Genomic DNA, 15,483 nt, shown 5'->3' with positions numbered 1-15,483 from the left:
ATATGCCCAAACCAATGAGAGCATAAACCAAGAACTAATCCTGCCCATCTTGTGTTTTGGCTTGACATCGGTATGTTGAGAAATGACAATTACTACCGTAAGTTACAAGTGCACGCACTCCATGGACAGAAGGATCAATTTGTAGAGCAATTAGTGAAAGGCAAAATAATCACACAATAATCACCCATGCCACCTCCGATACACCATAGCACGATGGATAAAATATTTATAAATTGCACTTAAAATGAGTTAAAAAATTGTAAAGGATTCAGTCTACTGTAAATAATAGACTGAGTTACAGTATAAGCTTCCAGCAGCATATCCATGCTGTCAGAGTGTTAGAGAATTAATCAGAAATGAGTTCTGAGAGTAGCTATATTTTCTTTTCGCTTACTCGTTCACATCTCTGGTTTCTCAATCTTAGGTTTGATATCTCCATTCCCTATGATTTGTTGTTCAATCGGAGGATACTTATTAGAATTAGGGGGGACCAGTTTCACTGTCTGAGATTTCTCCGCGGCAGCCGGCACTGCACCTCTGGCAACACCATTTGGAGCTGATACCATATGACACGGCGACACTTCACACTTTGATGACATGGATGAGTATTTCTCTTCTGCATAAATCAGATAAGAATGTATTAGTGCCAGAATATGTAATGCAACAACACAAGGAAGCAGATTCTTGTAATCGACTTGGTCTGAATAAATAAAATCATTATAAGGTCTTTTTTTTTGTTATCCAGAGAAAATGTTTTCTCATTATGACACTAAGACTGCATGTGTCAGTTCGGTTCGGGAAAAAGACCCTTTTTCAACTCGTATATTCGCACATGACAATCCTTCGACTCATACTACCAGACACCCAAATCGGCTAACTGGAGGTAACTAACAGATCACACACATTTCAGAAATGAAGAAATACAGATGAAAGCACAAAATGTCCATGTATCTATCATCCTGAGATAACACAATCAATGGTACTTCAAATTAACTAAACATATTTGATAAAATAATAACTCATGGAAAAAAAATGTTTACCTTTCATTCGTCCATAGGTGACTAACTTGAGGAGATAGTCTCTGAACTCCGTTAATACACACCTCTCTTGCTCCGCATAGACTTCTGATGTGTTGTGGTTGTTGGAAGATCTTGGAGTTGTACCAGTAGCTTGAGATGTCATAAAAACCGTGTCTTGCTCATCACACAACAGTGCCAGTGTTCCAGGAGACATTGGCCTTCCACCCTTCTGTTCATCTCCACAGTCAGATTCAGACTCTTCCATGCTAGTCTTTTCTGCAGGAATTCCACTAGAATGCTCATCGACTGATGCTTTCTGCATATCAGCATCTTTCTGTCTCTGATCTATTTCTTGTTCTGATGGTACAAGAGAGCTTTCAACTTGGCTTTCCTTCTCTGCTAACTTCTCCTGAACTTTTCTGTCTGAATATTTAATTCAGAAAATAAATATATTAGAAACAAATGTTAATGAGTTAAATCAGTACTCAAAACATTAACAGACGAGGGCAGCATTCAGTGAACAAAAGCAGCATTAATAGTTAGCAAACGAAAATTTTTAGAGAGTAGAAATTTGTCAGTATCAAAATAGCTGAGGCCAAAAATTTTTGTTAGAGATCTCTTAGATTCTAATATTCATTAAACTCCAAATAATTAATTATTTACTAAAAATATTCTGCATGATATTGCAAGTGACATGGCATGCACATTTTCGAGAGAGTTCCATCCTATTTCTGCAACATTATGATTTAAATCTGCAATTATAAAAAATTACATCCCACACTCGAGTTATCCAAACTAACTAAATCCTGCCCTTTGTGACAAACTTCTGTTAGCCAAAAGGATAAGCTTATGAAATTATTTTACCATTTAAATGTTTACATTGACAATTCAAATAATAAAGATACTTCTTTCATAATTACAGATAAAATCTTCGTGCTGTTACTACCAGTGTCCTTTTTCCTTCCACTCTTCCCCCTCTTTCTCTGGCCCTCGTGTTTTCCTCCTCACTTCCACCAATCCACTTTGTCTTCATCTACCCAAATTGCTTTCACACATCATACAATCCATTTCCATGAGGCAGTCTACTTGTGTTCAGTGGCTTTTCAAGGAAGGCATTTAAATGGTGTTTTCCATAACTGAAAGCATTTAATGAAATATGAGGATATCTCATGTTGTTAACATGAGGGTAATTTCGTAATTCCATTGATCAAATCTCTTCGGCAAATATCAGATGGGAGGTGGAGCTTAATTAGTTTGGAAAATACAAGATGTTGCATGTAAACTCAGATAAGAAAAGGTCTGACTTGTTATTTTGGGGAGAACACGGCATGAAATGGGAATTTTCTACCGGTTACCACTGTTCTAGCAGCTACTCAATAAGCACATGCACAACCTTCCGTTTCCATGTGTTATCCATTCAATTAAATATTAGATATATACCTAAAGAACAATGACTTTCTGATGGTTGAATTCTTAGAAATAGGAGTAAAAATATTATGATGATTTCAAGACATATATTGGTTACTCAGTTTTCAGAAGCCACTAGTATGATCAGAATAAAGATATCAAAAGAATCAACATCAGTCCAGATGGTCAACATCTAGAAAATGTAAAGAAAGATAGGATCATAACCATTTGCTTTTACAGAGTCATCAGAAAAAAAAGATTATAATGAAAAAAAAATTTGAGATGGAATGAACAAGAAATATATGCTTCGAATTTGCTGCTTTATATATAAATATATTAAACACATTTCGTTATATTGGTTAACAATTTCTTGAGGTATGAAAGCTAAAAATGGAGGTGTTTGCAGGTATAGCTTTTTCTATTCTGTGAAACAATACTCCTCCAGTTGAGTCCCTTATTACAGTATATGCTATTGCAAACTGTCGATCTATATATTATCACACATACCAGCAAATGTCTTGGCAACCTCTCCAGATACCATCACCAAGAGCTTGCAGAGATCCCTAATGTGCTCCGGTTGGACTACGTCTGCTAGTAGAGACCTTCAGATGACCAACAGTAAGTTAAATCTTAATGCATAGAACACTACAGTTTAAAAGCTCTACATTCAAAATAGACCAAATAAAAGAATAAGAAAAGTGAAAGATAGATCTGTACCTGTAAGTGACCTTAGTAGATGCCATTGGAGCAGTATTAATAGCACTAGCTGCAGGAGTGGAAGCAGAACAAGAGGCTGGTGATGAAGTCCTAGCCTGATAAGTATAGGATGTTCCAGTAATGTTATTTCTTCAATGTCAAATAATAAAGCACAGATTGATCAATCACGTCAAATTTAAGTCAAAAGAGTTGTAATAGACTGTGGTTTCATCTCTTTCAATGCTTATAATCAAGTGAAAATGTCAAATTAGAAGAGCCTCTGTGACAAAGCAAATTAACGTAGATCTTGCATGTACAATAATCCAAAGTTGTCAAACTAACAATGCAATGCGGAATTATAAAGAGAATATTAAATTTTTTACTAATACTTTTATACAGATTTCAGGGAGATACCAAGTACAAAGTATTCTTTATAATGTTGTGCATATCAGAAAATTACCTGTGGAAGTTGTGTAAGCCTTTTAGTGGGTTGATCCTTTATTGATGCACCAAAGAAGAGCTCCTGGTTCTTCCTCTTCCTAGATGCTGAAGGAGACATGAATGCTGATGGGCCAATGGCCCCATTTAGGGATGCATTGGCTGCCTGCTGCATATAAAGAGCGCTTCCATGATCACCACGGAAGAGAGCCTTCCTCTCTTCACTCCCTTCGAAGTTCTTACAATCCATACATTTACAATTATCAGAACAGAGAATGTTGGCTTGGAAGCATTCACAGTATTTTTTTAGGCACCCAGACTTCTTACAATGGCATCCTTTATTATGTTTTCCCACCAAAGGAAGTTCTCCTGCCTCATCCTAACACATATAAGCATGTTGATATTAGAATTTGGCAAACAATTGCTATATATATATGTGTGTGTGTATTTATATGATGAAGTTCAGAGAATCTTGAACATTTATCTTTTCTTGTCATCACTTTAAACAATAATAATGAATTTTATAATAATAAAGATGATAGCTAGCTGGTTCAAAAATGTCAATATATACTAATCTAAACCTGAGATTCCATATAAGATATGCATATAAGGCAAAATATGAAACATGGAAATTACTAGGCATGGATATAAAGGATTTGTACCAGTTAAAGAGTCAGCAGCCAAATATTTAGTAATTATCATCAAGAGCAAGCAAGACAACACAAACATTTAAGATGCTTATACGCCATTGTGCTAAATTGATAACCAGTAGTTCTGCCAATTCCTTAGGAGATTTCAAATTCACCAAGATATGTCGTCACCGCAGGTCAGAATTGCTACAAGATATCATGTAAGACAGGATGACTAACTCAAAAAAAAAAGTGCCAGACATGCTTAATAGGCATGCACCTTGTGAAAGAAACCGAATAAGAAATCAGAATTTGTTTTAATAGAAGATTGAGTACATACCCTGCCATCCCGTGATGCATGTGGGCTACTGCCAATCTTAGGCCTAAAGGCATTAGGATTGCGCTCTAGAGTAGCTTCAACAGCCTCATGTCTCGCAGCTTCATTCTCAACATTGTTACAGCAGTTTGAACAGTTGCAGCCATCACAATAAACTCCCGATGCAAAGCACTCACAATACCTAAGTGTGCAATAATGAAAGAACATAAGTACAATGAGCAAGTTTAGGAAGAATATGAAAATACAGCCATATGATCGAGTACTTAATTGCAAAGCTAAGTTCAACACCGAATGACTGAATCAGTATGAATCTTTATAACCACAAAATTTGGTATACTTCACACTGACACTTCCATGTGAGCATTGAATGCTCTAGATGAATAATTGAAACAAGTCAATTCAAAATCGACATGAATTTTTCTACCAACTAATATTTGAATATTTCTTCACTGAGAATTTAATGTGATCATCCCTAGCATAGTCAACCAGCCTCTTGTTCTGTTGCATACTTGTAGTTGTGGAGCCAATAGGCAAAACACTTTCTTTATTCAGTGTGCAAAACAAGATTCACTTCAGAGAAGCAGGTAAATAACCAACTTTTTTCTGCTAGTGTAAGCCTTTTCAAGAATTAGCACAGAGAGCTTTTCCTCGCTTTTTCATTCATCATTACTCATTGTGACACTAATGATTAGCTTACTCTTGATTTTGAAACTTTAGATAGGGATAATGAATTTGACGGAATAATTCCATCAACCACCATTACATTAATTTCCTGAAAATCATTCATAAATCAGCTATTGCCATAGGTTTATCAGAAAACAAGCTATTGCCATCCCAAAGTTTGATTTGTGACAGTCCTATATGCTTGTACTTTTATATTTGACCAATCTTACAAACACAAACCCACTTGTATATGAAACTAGTATCAACCAAGTTATTCAACAACCAAATTGTATGTCTCAGTCATCAAAAGCATGTGTTGCATTAATATAATATCATAATTCCTGTACTTCCATAAGTTTAGGATGTCAATTTCTCACCGGAAGGAGTCGGACAGGAAAGTACTGTCCTTAATTCACCAAAGCTACAAGAGATTTGCTGTTAATTCCTATTGCAAAAAAAAAGAATCAAGTATGATATCCCAGGGTGTTATTGTTAATTCCTTTGGCAGCAAAAGAATCAAGTATGAAATTCCAGGGTAATGTAAAGGAAGGCTCTCATTTTCATATTAGGTTGCTGTTTAGGTAGTTCAACCATAAAGAATAAACTGTTCTGAAAGGAGCTATCCTCATGGACGGTGGTCTATTAGAGCTCACTTATGTTTTGCCATTTACCAACAGATGAGCAAGTTTTGAACTGGGAGCAAGTCTTTATGCCAACTTGATCATGCACTTGAAACTTTACAGTAGAGGCAACTGCAAAGACTGAGATTCTTTATTCATCTCCAGAAACATTTCGAGTCAAGATAACTGACTTTGGCAGATAACAACTGGTGCATGAAGTATTTGCAAAACTAAGATGCCTTATGAAACAATACTTCTTAGGAGTCTTCTAGAGGAGAGGGATTGAAGGATAATGGAAACAAGAATGCTAGTTCCTTATAATGATTATTACAGATTTCATAATTTTGGATCCTATTCTGCCAAGAGACACTGTTTATGGCATGTGACATCTGTCACGTGTGTATGCCTAGGATTATAGATGATATTGAAGAAATAAATGGCAAACAATTATTAGCACATCACAAGTAGCATGTATTTAGTGTGAAGTAATAATGCAATTAGTAACAGCATGGGGCACATATGATACTTCTAAGTAAGCTGACAAAAGTTACATAACAAAAGGTTATTTCACCTACAGCTTCAAGCATTTTGAGTGTTTGCAGTTGCAGTTCTTTTTTCTTGTTGGTGTACCATCTTTTGCATCATATAACAGTCGTGGTCGTGACTTGGGTGATTCTGTCTTGCTGAAATGGATCATAGTAAAATTGTGAGTCAATCCCTTGCAGTTAGTAAATATAACAAATGTAGACATCAAGTAAATACAAAAGCTTATCTACTGCCGAGTAATCCTCAAGAATGGTAACAGGTACATTACCACGATTCTTATGTCACTGTAAACAATCTGAATACAATTCTATAAGCAATAGATTCTCGGCATGTTCAATACCAGAGTACCTGAGAATAAATTTTGATGCATGACCGGGGCACATTTTACATATTAGTCACTGACAATTATGACAGACAAGAAGCAGAAGACCAAAAAGAAAGAGGAAATCTATTAAATTCAACCAATTGAAACACTAATCACATGAGGTAAAAATGCAATTTCCCTCTTCTAATATATCATCATTCTTGACAAGTTTCAATACAGGACGTCTCCAAGTATAACAAGATTTAAATTCGTAGTGTAAAGTGAAAGAGACTTAAAGGGCAAAACAACAACCGAAAATAGCAAAATAAAATCTTTCTTGGGTCATTTTCGAATTTGAAATGAGTTCAAAAACGGGGTCTCAAAATGAGAGCACAGCAGAAACATTTTCGCATAAAGAGGGAAAAGTCTCATGATGATGCCTTTGATATAAAAATTAGGAAAAATCTCAAAATCGATGCACCGAAACCTAACCTAAAATTTGAAAAGAGGTTGCCCGACTCCTAAAAGATTTCAAGAATCAGATAAAACCCGTTACTCACGCGGCTACGGCAATTGAGGAAATTGCGGGTCGCGATATTGGCAGAGAAGCCGGCACGGGCCGCGGCGGTGGCGGCGGCGGCTGCTGCGGTTGCTGCGGCGGATCGATAGACACCGATACAGCCGCGGAAGAGGAAGCTCCGCCGTAAGCCGCAGCCGTGAAATCCAGATGCCGGACGAGCTTTCTCGGAGGGAAATCAGACGGCGCCGATGCAGCCGGCTGACCGCTTTGCTCCATTGGAACCCGTCAATCGCCGATCCAAGAATCGATTCAAGAAGAACGCCAGAAATTTCCCTCCGAATTCCACCTCTTCTGGAGGAATCCGAACCCCCTATGGGTTCCGAACAAGTGGATACCGCCTCAGATCGGGCGTTCGAGAACTTCGAGGTCGCCGCTGAATCTGGGAACAAAGGAAAGGCCCGCGGCGGCGCGGATATCTCCAGCGTCGGAGAAGGAATCGAGCGGCGGCGACCTACCGAGAGGAGCGGCGGCGGCGGGAGATGGCCGAGGAGGAGGATGCGGGGTGGGATTCTTGTTGGGGTGAGGGAAAATTTTCGAGCACGAGGAGAGGAAGAGGGGGAGGGGAGGTGGAAACGAAAGCCTCTTCTCGTTCTCTCTCCCTCTCTGCTTTTGAAATCAAATTATAATATTTGACGGTCGGATCGGCGTCCATTAAAAGATCGGACGGCTGTGTCCTCTTGGAGAGATCAAGTGGTCCAAATTCATAGGGTTCGAGATGTGGGCCGTCCGATTGGATTGGGGACAGCCTTTCCGGTTTATTAATTGATAACTTGGGATGTTAATTTCAGATCAATTTATATCGTGCCAAATCGAATTCCATCGTATTGAATTTGACTAGCTTTAATCAGAGGATGTACATTAAATCTATTTAAGGAACATATTATTCATCTCCAGTCCGAGCCTGTCTCATCCACTTGATCTCAACAATTTCATTTGAACGTTCTTTTCACCATTCTGCAAATGTAATTAAGTATATACTCGTTGTGTATGTTATATATGTTTTTTGATGGACGTTTAAGTCAAGCTGTGGCCGATTGTGATGCAATGGATGAATCCTCACTCTATGGACGCTACGAACGCATCACACTGGATCACCGTCAGCGGTGGAGCCTACGCTTCGGACCAATCGTATGCGGTGTTCCAACTTCGTGTCACTCAGTGAGAGTCTTTTCTGCGGCAACAGATTATATATTGGATAAGACAGTCATCTATGACCGCTGGAGCCCACACGTGGGGCAAGCAACACTTTGATCTTGATCTTTATGCCTTTGTACTTAGTGGCCCCATAAAGGAACTGGGCCACTCTGGAGCCCACAAGTGGGACCCCGTTCCGCTGACGCATCAATAGCATTACCAATCATATGGTAATCTTTGAATATAATTCGTCATGCGCCATGTCAGCTTTATGCTTACGGTTGTAAAATCGCAAGTATTTGAGGTTGGTTATATTAATGTTTTTACATCATTAAATTTCATAAAATATAATATTTTTAGTTAAATTAAAAAAATATTTAATTTTTTTTATTTATAGTTTATAATAAGATTTTTTAAGTCCAATTATCAATATTATTATTTTATTATATCCTCAATTATCCTTTTATCATTGTTTCTTCATATCTCTCTCAATTAGTATCAGACGATCAAACCAATGATATAAAATTAATGTATGTCCTATATCATGATGACATAGGTCATGCAAGAGACTATCATGATTCAAAGGGTCATGAACTCAAGGGAATTTATTGGTCATGAAATTGTCTCGATTCTAGATTCCAACCCTGTACAACTCACTTTCTTGAGACAGCAAGCAGATTGCAGAAGCTGTAGATTCTCTTGTAAAGAAGTTTGAGATGGGGCCAATCTGCGAGACGTGATTGTGTAACTTGAGACTGCGTTGTCAATCTAAACCCTGCTGACTTTAGTCTTCCCAATGAAGACAATGCTTACATGCGAGGAAGTGAAGATCTTAGCTCAGACTCATCATGATGGTGAAGTAGCAGTTGGTAAAGCTCAGCGTTCTAAAGGCGCTATGGGAAGCACAGATGCTTTACATTTCAAGCTTTAAGCTCTTCTGCAGGAATTCGGCTGGCGGTCTGACCTATCTTTGGATGAATGTGTGATTGTATACATATGACCAAGAATGTGCTTTGCCTTTATCTGCCTTCGGCTGTGTCTTAAAATAGCTTTGAAAGCATGTGATGATGTTGATGGTGGAAAAGGTTCAGTAGTTTCAGGACTGAATCAGTTTTGTTTATTTTAAGCTGTTCGATGATGTTTCAATACAAGCAGGAAATATTATTGTAAGGGCAGAAGCGTACAAATGTTCTGACTGTAAGTGATAATGTATATATAGATGAGTTAACATGCATGACAAGTTGTATGTAATTTTGTTCTCAGTTTGTCATGTTGAATCTTCATATAATTAAAGCAAACTTTTGGGTATTGTGGCCAAGAGTGATACAATGGCATTGCACAGGGATTGCAGCTAACTTTTTAGATACTGCAGCTCTTTTTTGAAAGCCTACTTCCCATGTTTACTGAATTCTGGCATTAAACCAAGACTGTGGCTAATAAGAGATTAAAGTCTGCATCGAAAATGGCTAATAAGAGATTAACATTGCAATACTAAGTGTACAGATAATTCACTTGTTACGGAAACTAGAGATGAGCTGATTCCTTAGAAAAGCATGGGAACCTGCAGTTCCCTCTCTATCGACCCGAAGAACAATATTAGTCGGCACTTTCGGTGAACTCAAGACCAAGGTGAGTTTCTTGTCCATTCTAGGTAGTGCATGTGCCTCCACACACCAAGTTCCTGCAGAAGTATTCTGGGATCAATTGTGTTGCAGCACAAGGATGGCAAGAGGAAATCTATAGCGAGTATGTAAAATTTCTTGTAAGTGATGAAGGGTAGTATTATAACATTCGTCGAATTCTTTCATTTTGCTTAACAAGTAAATATTTGATGTGAATTAAATGAGCAAATGTGATTAACAGGGTTCCAGTGTTAGAAAAAACAAACATTTCTGAAGATGTTACTTTCAAGATCTAAGAGTTTGAGAAAAAGAATGGAATCGAATGTAGACACTAATGTATAATAACACAACCATTGATGAATGGACGAGGGATATGTAGTCAGCTACTTACGCCATTAGACAACCGGGGCTTCTTTTACTTTTCTTCTTGGCGACCTCCTTCCTTCGTGGAGGTTGAAGAACTACCTTGATTGCAGTATCAAAGACTGCCTTGATGTTCTAACCAATCCGAAGCAAAGAATAAGACACACAATTATTACTAAGTTATCATGGTTTACAAAAAAACATTGCAGCGGCAATAGTACCGACGACTAATAGTCTAGTATTTTCTGTTTGACACACCTGTTGAGTCTTAGAGCTGCACTCGATATATGCAGCAGCACCAATTTGTTTCCTGAGTTCTTCGCCCTGGAACGATGGCAATGTATTGTTTGGCCTCAAAACAAGCAATAAATTTCAGATGGAAGAAAGATGGTGCAAAAGCTCAATGCAAAATCTATGTACCTGAGCTGGAGTTATGGTAGTTGCACCTGGATGATCAGCAAGATATGCTTTGTCTTCGCGAAGATCTGTAGTTTATCAGATACCAAGGTGATTAATATTCTCAAAGAGCTAATTGCATACATCAATTAAGATGGTGGAACTCAAGATGGCTGCGAACCTAGTTTTGTTCCAACAAGAACAATAGGAATATTTGGTACGAAGCGGCGAAGCTCGGGCATCCACTGGTTAACAAAAGAACAATTACAAGTTTCGTGAATACACTAGTCGATTAGGAGTATCATTGCAACAACGAGTTCCTAAAGTTGTGAAACGAGGAATCAAAAGTCTGAAAACAAATCAAGTCACCATGATAATTCGATCCAGAGACCGATTAGAAAAATAAGATTATAGCTGTACTTATTCTTGAATAAAACATATACATAATCCAAATTTTAACATTCAAACAAAGAAACATAATTTGGATAAAAACAGGTAAAAGATAATTTTCAGCTCGAAGTTGCTAATAGGGCTACCAATGTCTGCAACTTAAATGTAAACGGAATGATGAATTGGCACTTAATTATAACCTTCTTGAGAACATTCTCATAGCTTGCCCTGCTAATTAGAGAGAAAGCCAAAACAAATATATCAGCCCCTCTATAGCTCAGTGGCCTCAATCTGCTGTAGTCTTCTTGTCCTGCAAAGGGAAGTGAAACCATATAGAGTCATTCAACAAAAATTTGCAGATCTAGTTGGAACAACTGAGGAGATGTGGAAGATCATGAAACCTGCAGTGTCCCACAATCCTAAGTTGACAATGCTGCCATCGACAGAGACATTAGCGCTGAAGTTATCAAACACAGTAGGGATGTAGTCCTGCAAAGAACCACAACATCACACAAAACCGGAACAGAATAACTACAGAAAGAAAAGAAAGGAAGTCTATGAATGAAGAACAAATGTAGAAGATCCTGATTCCTATTCTCTGGTTCTAAAGAGGGATACTGATACAGATCATTGACAAGAACAAAAATAAGAGAAATGAAGAAGAACAGAACAATCAGAATCAAGAGAGCAAAGGATGAAGCCTTGTGGTTGCTAAAGCAAAGGGGAAGTGATACATACAGTGGGGAACTTGTTGCTGGTGTAGCAGATGAGCATACAAGTCTTCCCCACAGCTCCATCCCCAACAGTCACACACTTGATGAACTTTGTGGCGCTCATCCTCGCTCCGGCTCCGGCTAGCTATCAGGTGGTGGTGGAGAGCAAAGAAGAAGAAGAAACACGCTATAAACGGAGGCAGACAGCGAGGAGGGAGTTGCTTCGCTTGGAAGGCAGGAGAAGCAAACCGATAAGGTAAAGGACAACAAGGGATGGCAGAAGAGCAGCAGGAGATAAGCTGTGGGCGAGAGGAGAGCTGCTGATCACGATCTTGGGAACTCGGGAAAGAAGAGGACAAGGGCAGTGGAGTTTTTGGTGCGAGCAGGAGATGAGATGTAGCTCTCGGAGTTACATTAGAAGCTGGTCTCCGGTCCTTTTTCTTCTTACGAGGCCACCCATTCTTTTACTTAAACATGCAACGAAACCGACATGTAAATCCAGTAATTCCAACGCGTGATCTATTTCCAAGTCACGACCGTGACACCGGTGCTCCACGAAAACACGGATTACCCTTCGTTGTACCCACTCGCCCATTGATTGGTATGAGGGATGCGTAGGAAACGAAGGTAACGAGGGAAGGCTCGGAGGTCTAGAAGCTTGCACGTCCTCTTCCACGACGAGGAAGTGGGATTCAATTTTCGAATCCGACGTCTCGGATCCGACCGTTTGGGTCGGGCGAGCCGCTGTTGTGGTTGCACCTGCAGCGTCTCTTTTCGCTGCACGAGCTCTGCTGACACGGTAATGAATCGCTGCGCTCACCGGGTTTGGTGCCGTCGCCACCAACCAAGTCAAATGGAGCACCGCCCACCTCGGCGGCGTACCCAATGCCCATGATGCCAGTCTCGAGCAGTAAACACGTTCTCATCGACATTGTTTGGCTTCGGGTGGTGCATTAAATAACTTGGCTGCAGCTTCATCTCCGCCACAAGATTTGGCGTTTATAGATGAAATGTTTTTTAGGTTGCTGACAGAAATCTAGCTCAATTAATAAGTTAAATGGATCTAATTTACGAGCGGTAAACACGTTTCTTTGGTTGCACATCAAACAGCGACTGGTACTTCTCTGGCAGAGTGCAGGTCTTGTTTCATCTGTGAGTCGTCGTCCCAGAACTTATCCTGTCCTTCCTCGCCATAAATTAGACTACAGGCCATGAAATAGAAGATGTTTACGATGCCAAGTAGTGTAAGAATCCAGTAGTAGTAGTCGAGGTGGCCCTTGTTGATGTTCCTGTCGAGCCAGCTCGCGCCACCATCTGCTCCACTGATCTTGTTGACGAGCGCCGTGATGACACTGCTCACCAAGTTCCCAAACCCCAGTCCAAGCGTCAACAGCGACACGGCAACGCTCGCCATGCTTCTGGGGAACTCGGAGTAGTAGAACTCGAGCTGCCCGATGAGGTTGAGGGCCTCTGCTAAACCAGTCAGGCAATTCTGTGGCACCAGCCACATGGCCGACATGTTCACCATCCCTTGTGGATCATCAGCGAGTCCTTGTTCGATGGCCCTTCTGCGGCGAGCGCCCTCCGTGACGGCCGCCGCCGCCGTGGCCATGCATGACAGTACCTGGCCGATTCCCATCCGCTGTCTGAGGCTGAACCCACGAGGTCTCCCCGTGATCTTCGACAGCGGGGGAACCACCAGCCGGTCGTAGATGGCCACCCAAAGCGTCAGAGTGATGATGGAGAACACAACGAAGGAGCCCGCCGGGATTTGGAACTTCGACCCGATGTGGCGGTCCATGGTGCCCGCTTGCAGCACCGGGAACGAGTACTGGCTGATGACAACGGCAACCATGATGCTGGACGACCAAATAGGCAGCACTCGCACCACCGACTTGAGGACTTCCACCTGCTCCACCGTGCACAAGTTCCAGGCGTTTGATGCTGTTCCGTCGGGATTCAGATCCTTCTCCTGATTTCTGATGACACAAGCTTTGTTCAAGAACCTGCAGAAGTTCCAGCGGATGATGCACGCATGCGTACTTCGGGTAATCATCAAAGTCTGATGATGAACGTGGTACCTCAGTTTCTTGGTTGGAACGGTGAGTTTGGAGCCCTTCTTGTTGTGGAACCGCACATGGTTGGTGTCCGGAGGCAAGAATATATGCCGGTTCTTGAGACTCACGACGATGACTTGTGCAAGTCCGGCTAAAATGCTTTTATTTGCCTTGAACTTGATGTAGAAAGGAGATCCCAGAAGAAACAGGGCTGCAGAGATTGCCATGAGCACGACAGGAACACCAAACCCGACCGCCCAGCCTTTGTGATCTTGCACGTACACGATGACCGTCACCGCGACGATGATGGAGATGCCGACCGACGCGTAGTACCAGTTGAAGAAGGTCTGCAGGGTCCTCTCGTTCTGAGGCGCGCCCTTCTGGTCCAATTGGTCCGCACCGAAGGCAAGAGAGCACGGCCGGACGCTACCTGATCCCACCGACATGACGGCGAAAGCGGCAAACAGGAAAGCGAGCTGCGACGAGGTGGGCGACGCGCAGTCGTCGTTCGCGTGGCCGCAAGAAGGAGGCTGCGCCCCAGGAACCACCGCTGTGAGCCAAAGAAGCGCCATGCCCTTGAACGAGAACGCGAGACATGGTTAATGCTGTTTCGTACGAGAAAGCCGAGATGATGGACTTACAATTAGGCTGACGAAGGACCCAATTGCGATCACTCGGAAACGACCAAGAAAAGAATCCGACAAAAAAGCCCCAAAGATCGGTGTGAAGTTGGATGCTGCTCCCCATATGAAGAGGACAATGGCACCAGCAGCAGGGGACATGTTATACGTCTTCGTCAGGTAGACGATCATGTTTGCATGGAGCCCAAAGCTCGCAACTTTCTCGAGGATCTCATTTGCTGCATGAGGAAAGCTGAAGTGTGAGAACTAGGAATCCATTTTGCTTCATACAAACTGTAGTGTGAAGGTAAGAACTCTTACCCATGATACATGGGAGAGTCTTTAGGCCACCCTTCCCCTTCAATGGCATTGGAGCTTCCTCCTCTGCTACAGGAGCTTGCATCTTTCTCTGCCCGGAGGAAGATAAACCAGTGGCGAATTACTCATATTGTGGAATATATAGGACTGCCGTCTGCAAAACCCGTCTTTCCCCTCTCTTTTCTCCATATAATATTGCACATATTGGATCTTTGTTGATTCATCCAGTCTCTAGAAATTCCACTGGGCGACCGAGGCGAGATGAGCAATGTTTTTGCCTCTACCGGGTGAACAAACCAAGAGAGACAAAAGTCTCTTAACTTGGGGTTCATCGCCTTGCAGGCATCAGGTTGATTTCTCGGACACAATAACAAACGAATCGAGTGACAACAAGATGCAGCATCAGACCCACAGTCGGGCAGCTCAATGATTCGTCCTGCAAAGCCATGGCAGACATGCAGTCTTCAGGTAACTGGACAGATTTCTAGCTTCTGACGCAGCATCAGATAACAATGAAATGAATTGGACGACGACTTCGACAGCATTCTCGACTGCCAAATTGGTGAACACGGCAGCAGCATGCTGGGATTGGAAAGATCCGCCTCCCGAAACAGCTCTGAAAGCTATGGAC

General features: G+C 41.2%; 3 protein-coding genes across 4 annotated transcripts; all 3 read right to left on the bottom strand.

Annotated features, from left to right (window-relative positions):
* Nucleotides 1–214: 214 nt before the first annotated feature.
* Nucleotides 215–7,667, bottom strand: LOC135592589 (protein tesmin/TSO1-like CXC 5). The gene is made up of 8 exons (XM_065082131.1): nt 7,220–7,667; nt 6,385–6,492; nt 4,530–4,707; nt 3,583–3,939; nt 3,144–3,238; nt 2,934–3,028; nt 1,041–1,442; nt 215–616 (listed from the first exon to the last, which is right to left on the bottom strand). Exons 1-8 carry the CDS (start codon nt 7,453–7,455, stop codon nt 399–401), a joined length of 1,689 nt encoding a protein of 562 aa, XP_064938203.1. The 5' UTR covers nt 7,456–7,667; the 3' UTR covers nt 215–398.
* A 2,134-nt stretch (nt 7,668–9,801) lies between these two features.
* On the bottom strand, nt 9,802–12,298 carry LOC135594210 (rac-like GTP-binding protein 2). Its single transcript, XM_065084617.1, has 8 exons — nt 11,883–12,298; nt 11,546–11,633; nt 11,345–11,454; nt 10,936–10,999; nt 10,779–10,843; nt 10,617–10,682; nt 10,387–10,493; nt 9,802–10,054 (listed from the first exon to the last, which is right to left on the bottom strand). Exons 1-8 carry the CDS (start codon nt 11,979–11,981, stop codon nt 10,021–10,023), a joined length of 633 nt encoding a protein of 210 aa, XP_064940689.1. The 5' UTR covers nt 11,982–12,298; the 3' UTR covers nt 9,802–10,020.
* A 538-nt stretch (nt 12,299–12,836) lies between these two features.
* LOC135592588 (protein NRT1/ PTR FAMILY 1.2-like) lies at nt 12,837–14,995 on the bottom strand. 2 transcript variants are annotated; one of them, XM_065082129.1, is made up of 4 exons: nt 14,856–14,995; nt 14,556–14,773; nt 13,939–14,489; nt 12,837–13,863 (listed from the first exon to the last, which is right to left on the bottom strand). In XM_065082129.1, the coding sequence occupies exons 1-4, from the start codon at nt 14,935–14,937 to the stop codon at nt 12,960–12,962; spliced, it is 1,755 nt and encodes a 584-aa protein (XP_064938201.1). In that variant the 5' UTR covers nt 14,938–14,995; the 3' UTR covers nt 12,837–12,959. The 2 variants fall into 2 exon arrangements, with proteins under 2 accessions (XP_064938201.1, XP_064938200.1); XM_065082128.1 differs by having other exon boundaries at nt 12,837–14,489.
* Between the last annotated feature and the right edge of the window lie 488 nt (nt 14,996–15,483).

The sequence above is a fragment of the Musa acuminata genome, chromosome BXJ1-9, assembly GCF_036884655.1.
Source record: "Musa acuminata AAA Group cultivar baxijiao chromosome BXJ1-9, Cavendish_Baxijiao_AAA, whole genome shotgun sequence".
NCBI classification, from domain to species: Eukaryota; Viridiplantae; Streptophyta; class Magnoliopsida; order Zingiberales; family Musaceae; genus Musa; species Musa acuminata.
Note: the sequence above shows the minus strand (reverse complement) of the source record. Positions and strands in the feature narration are given on the sequence as shown.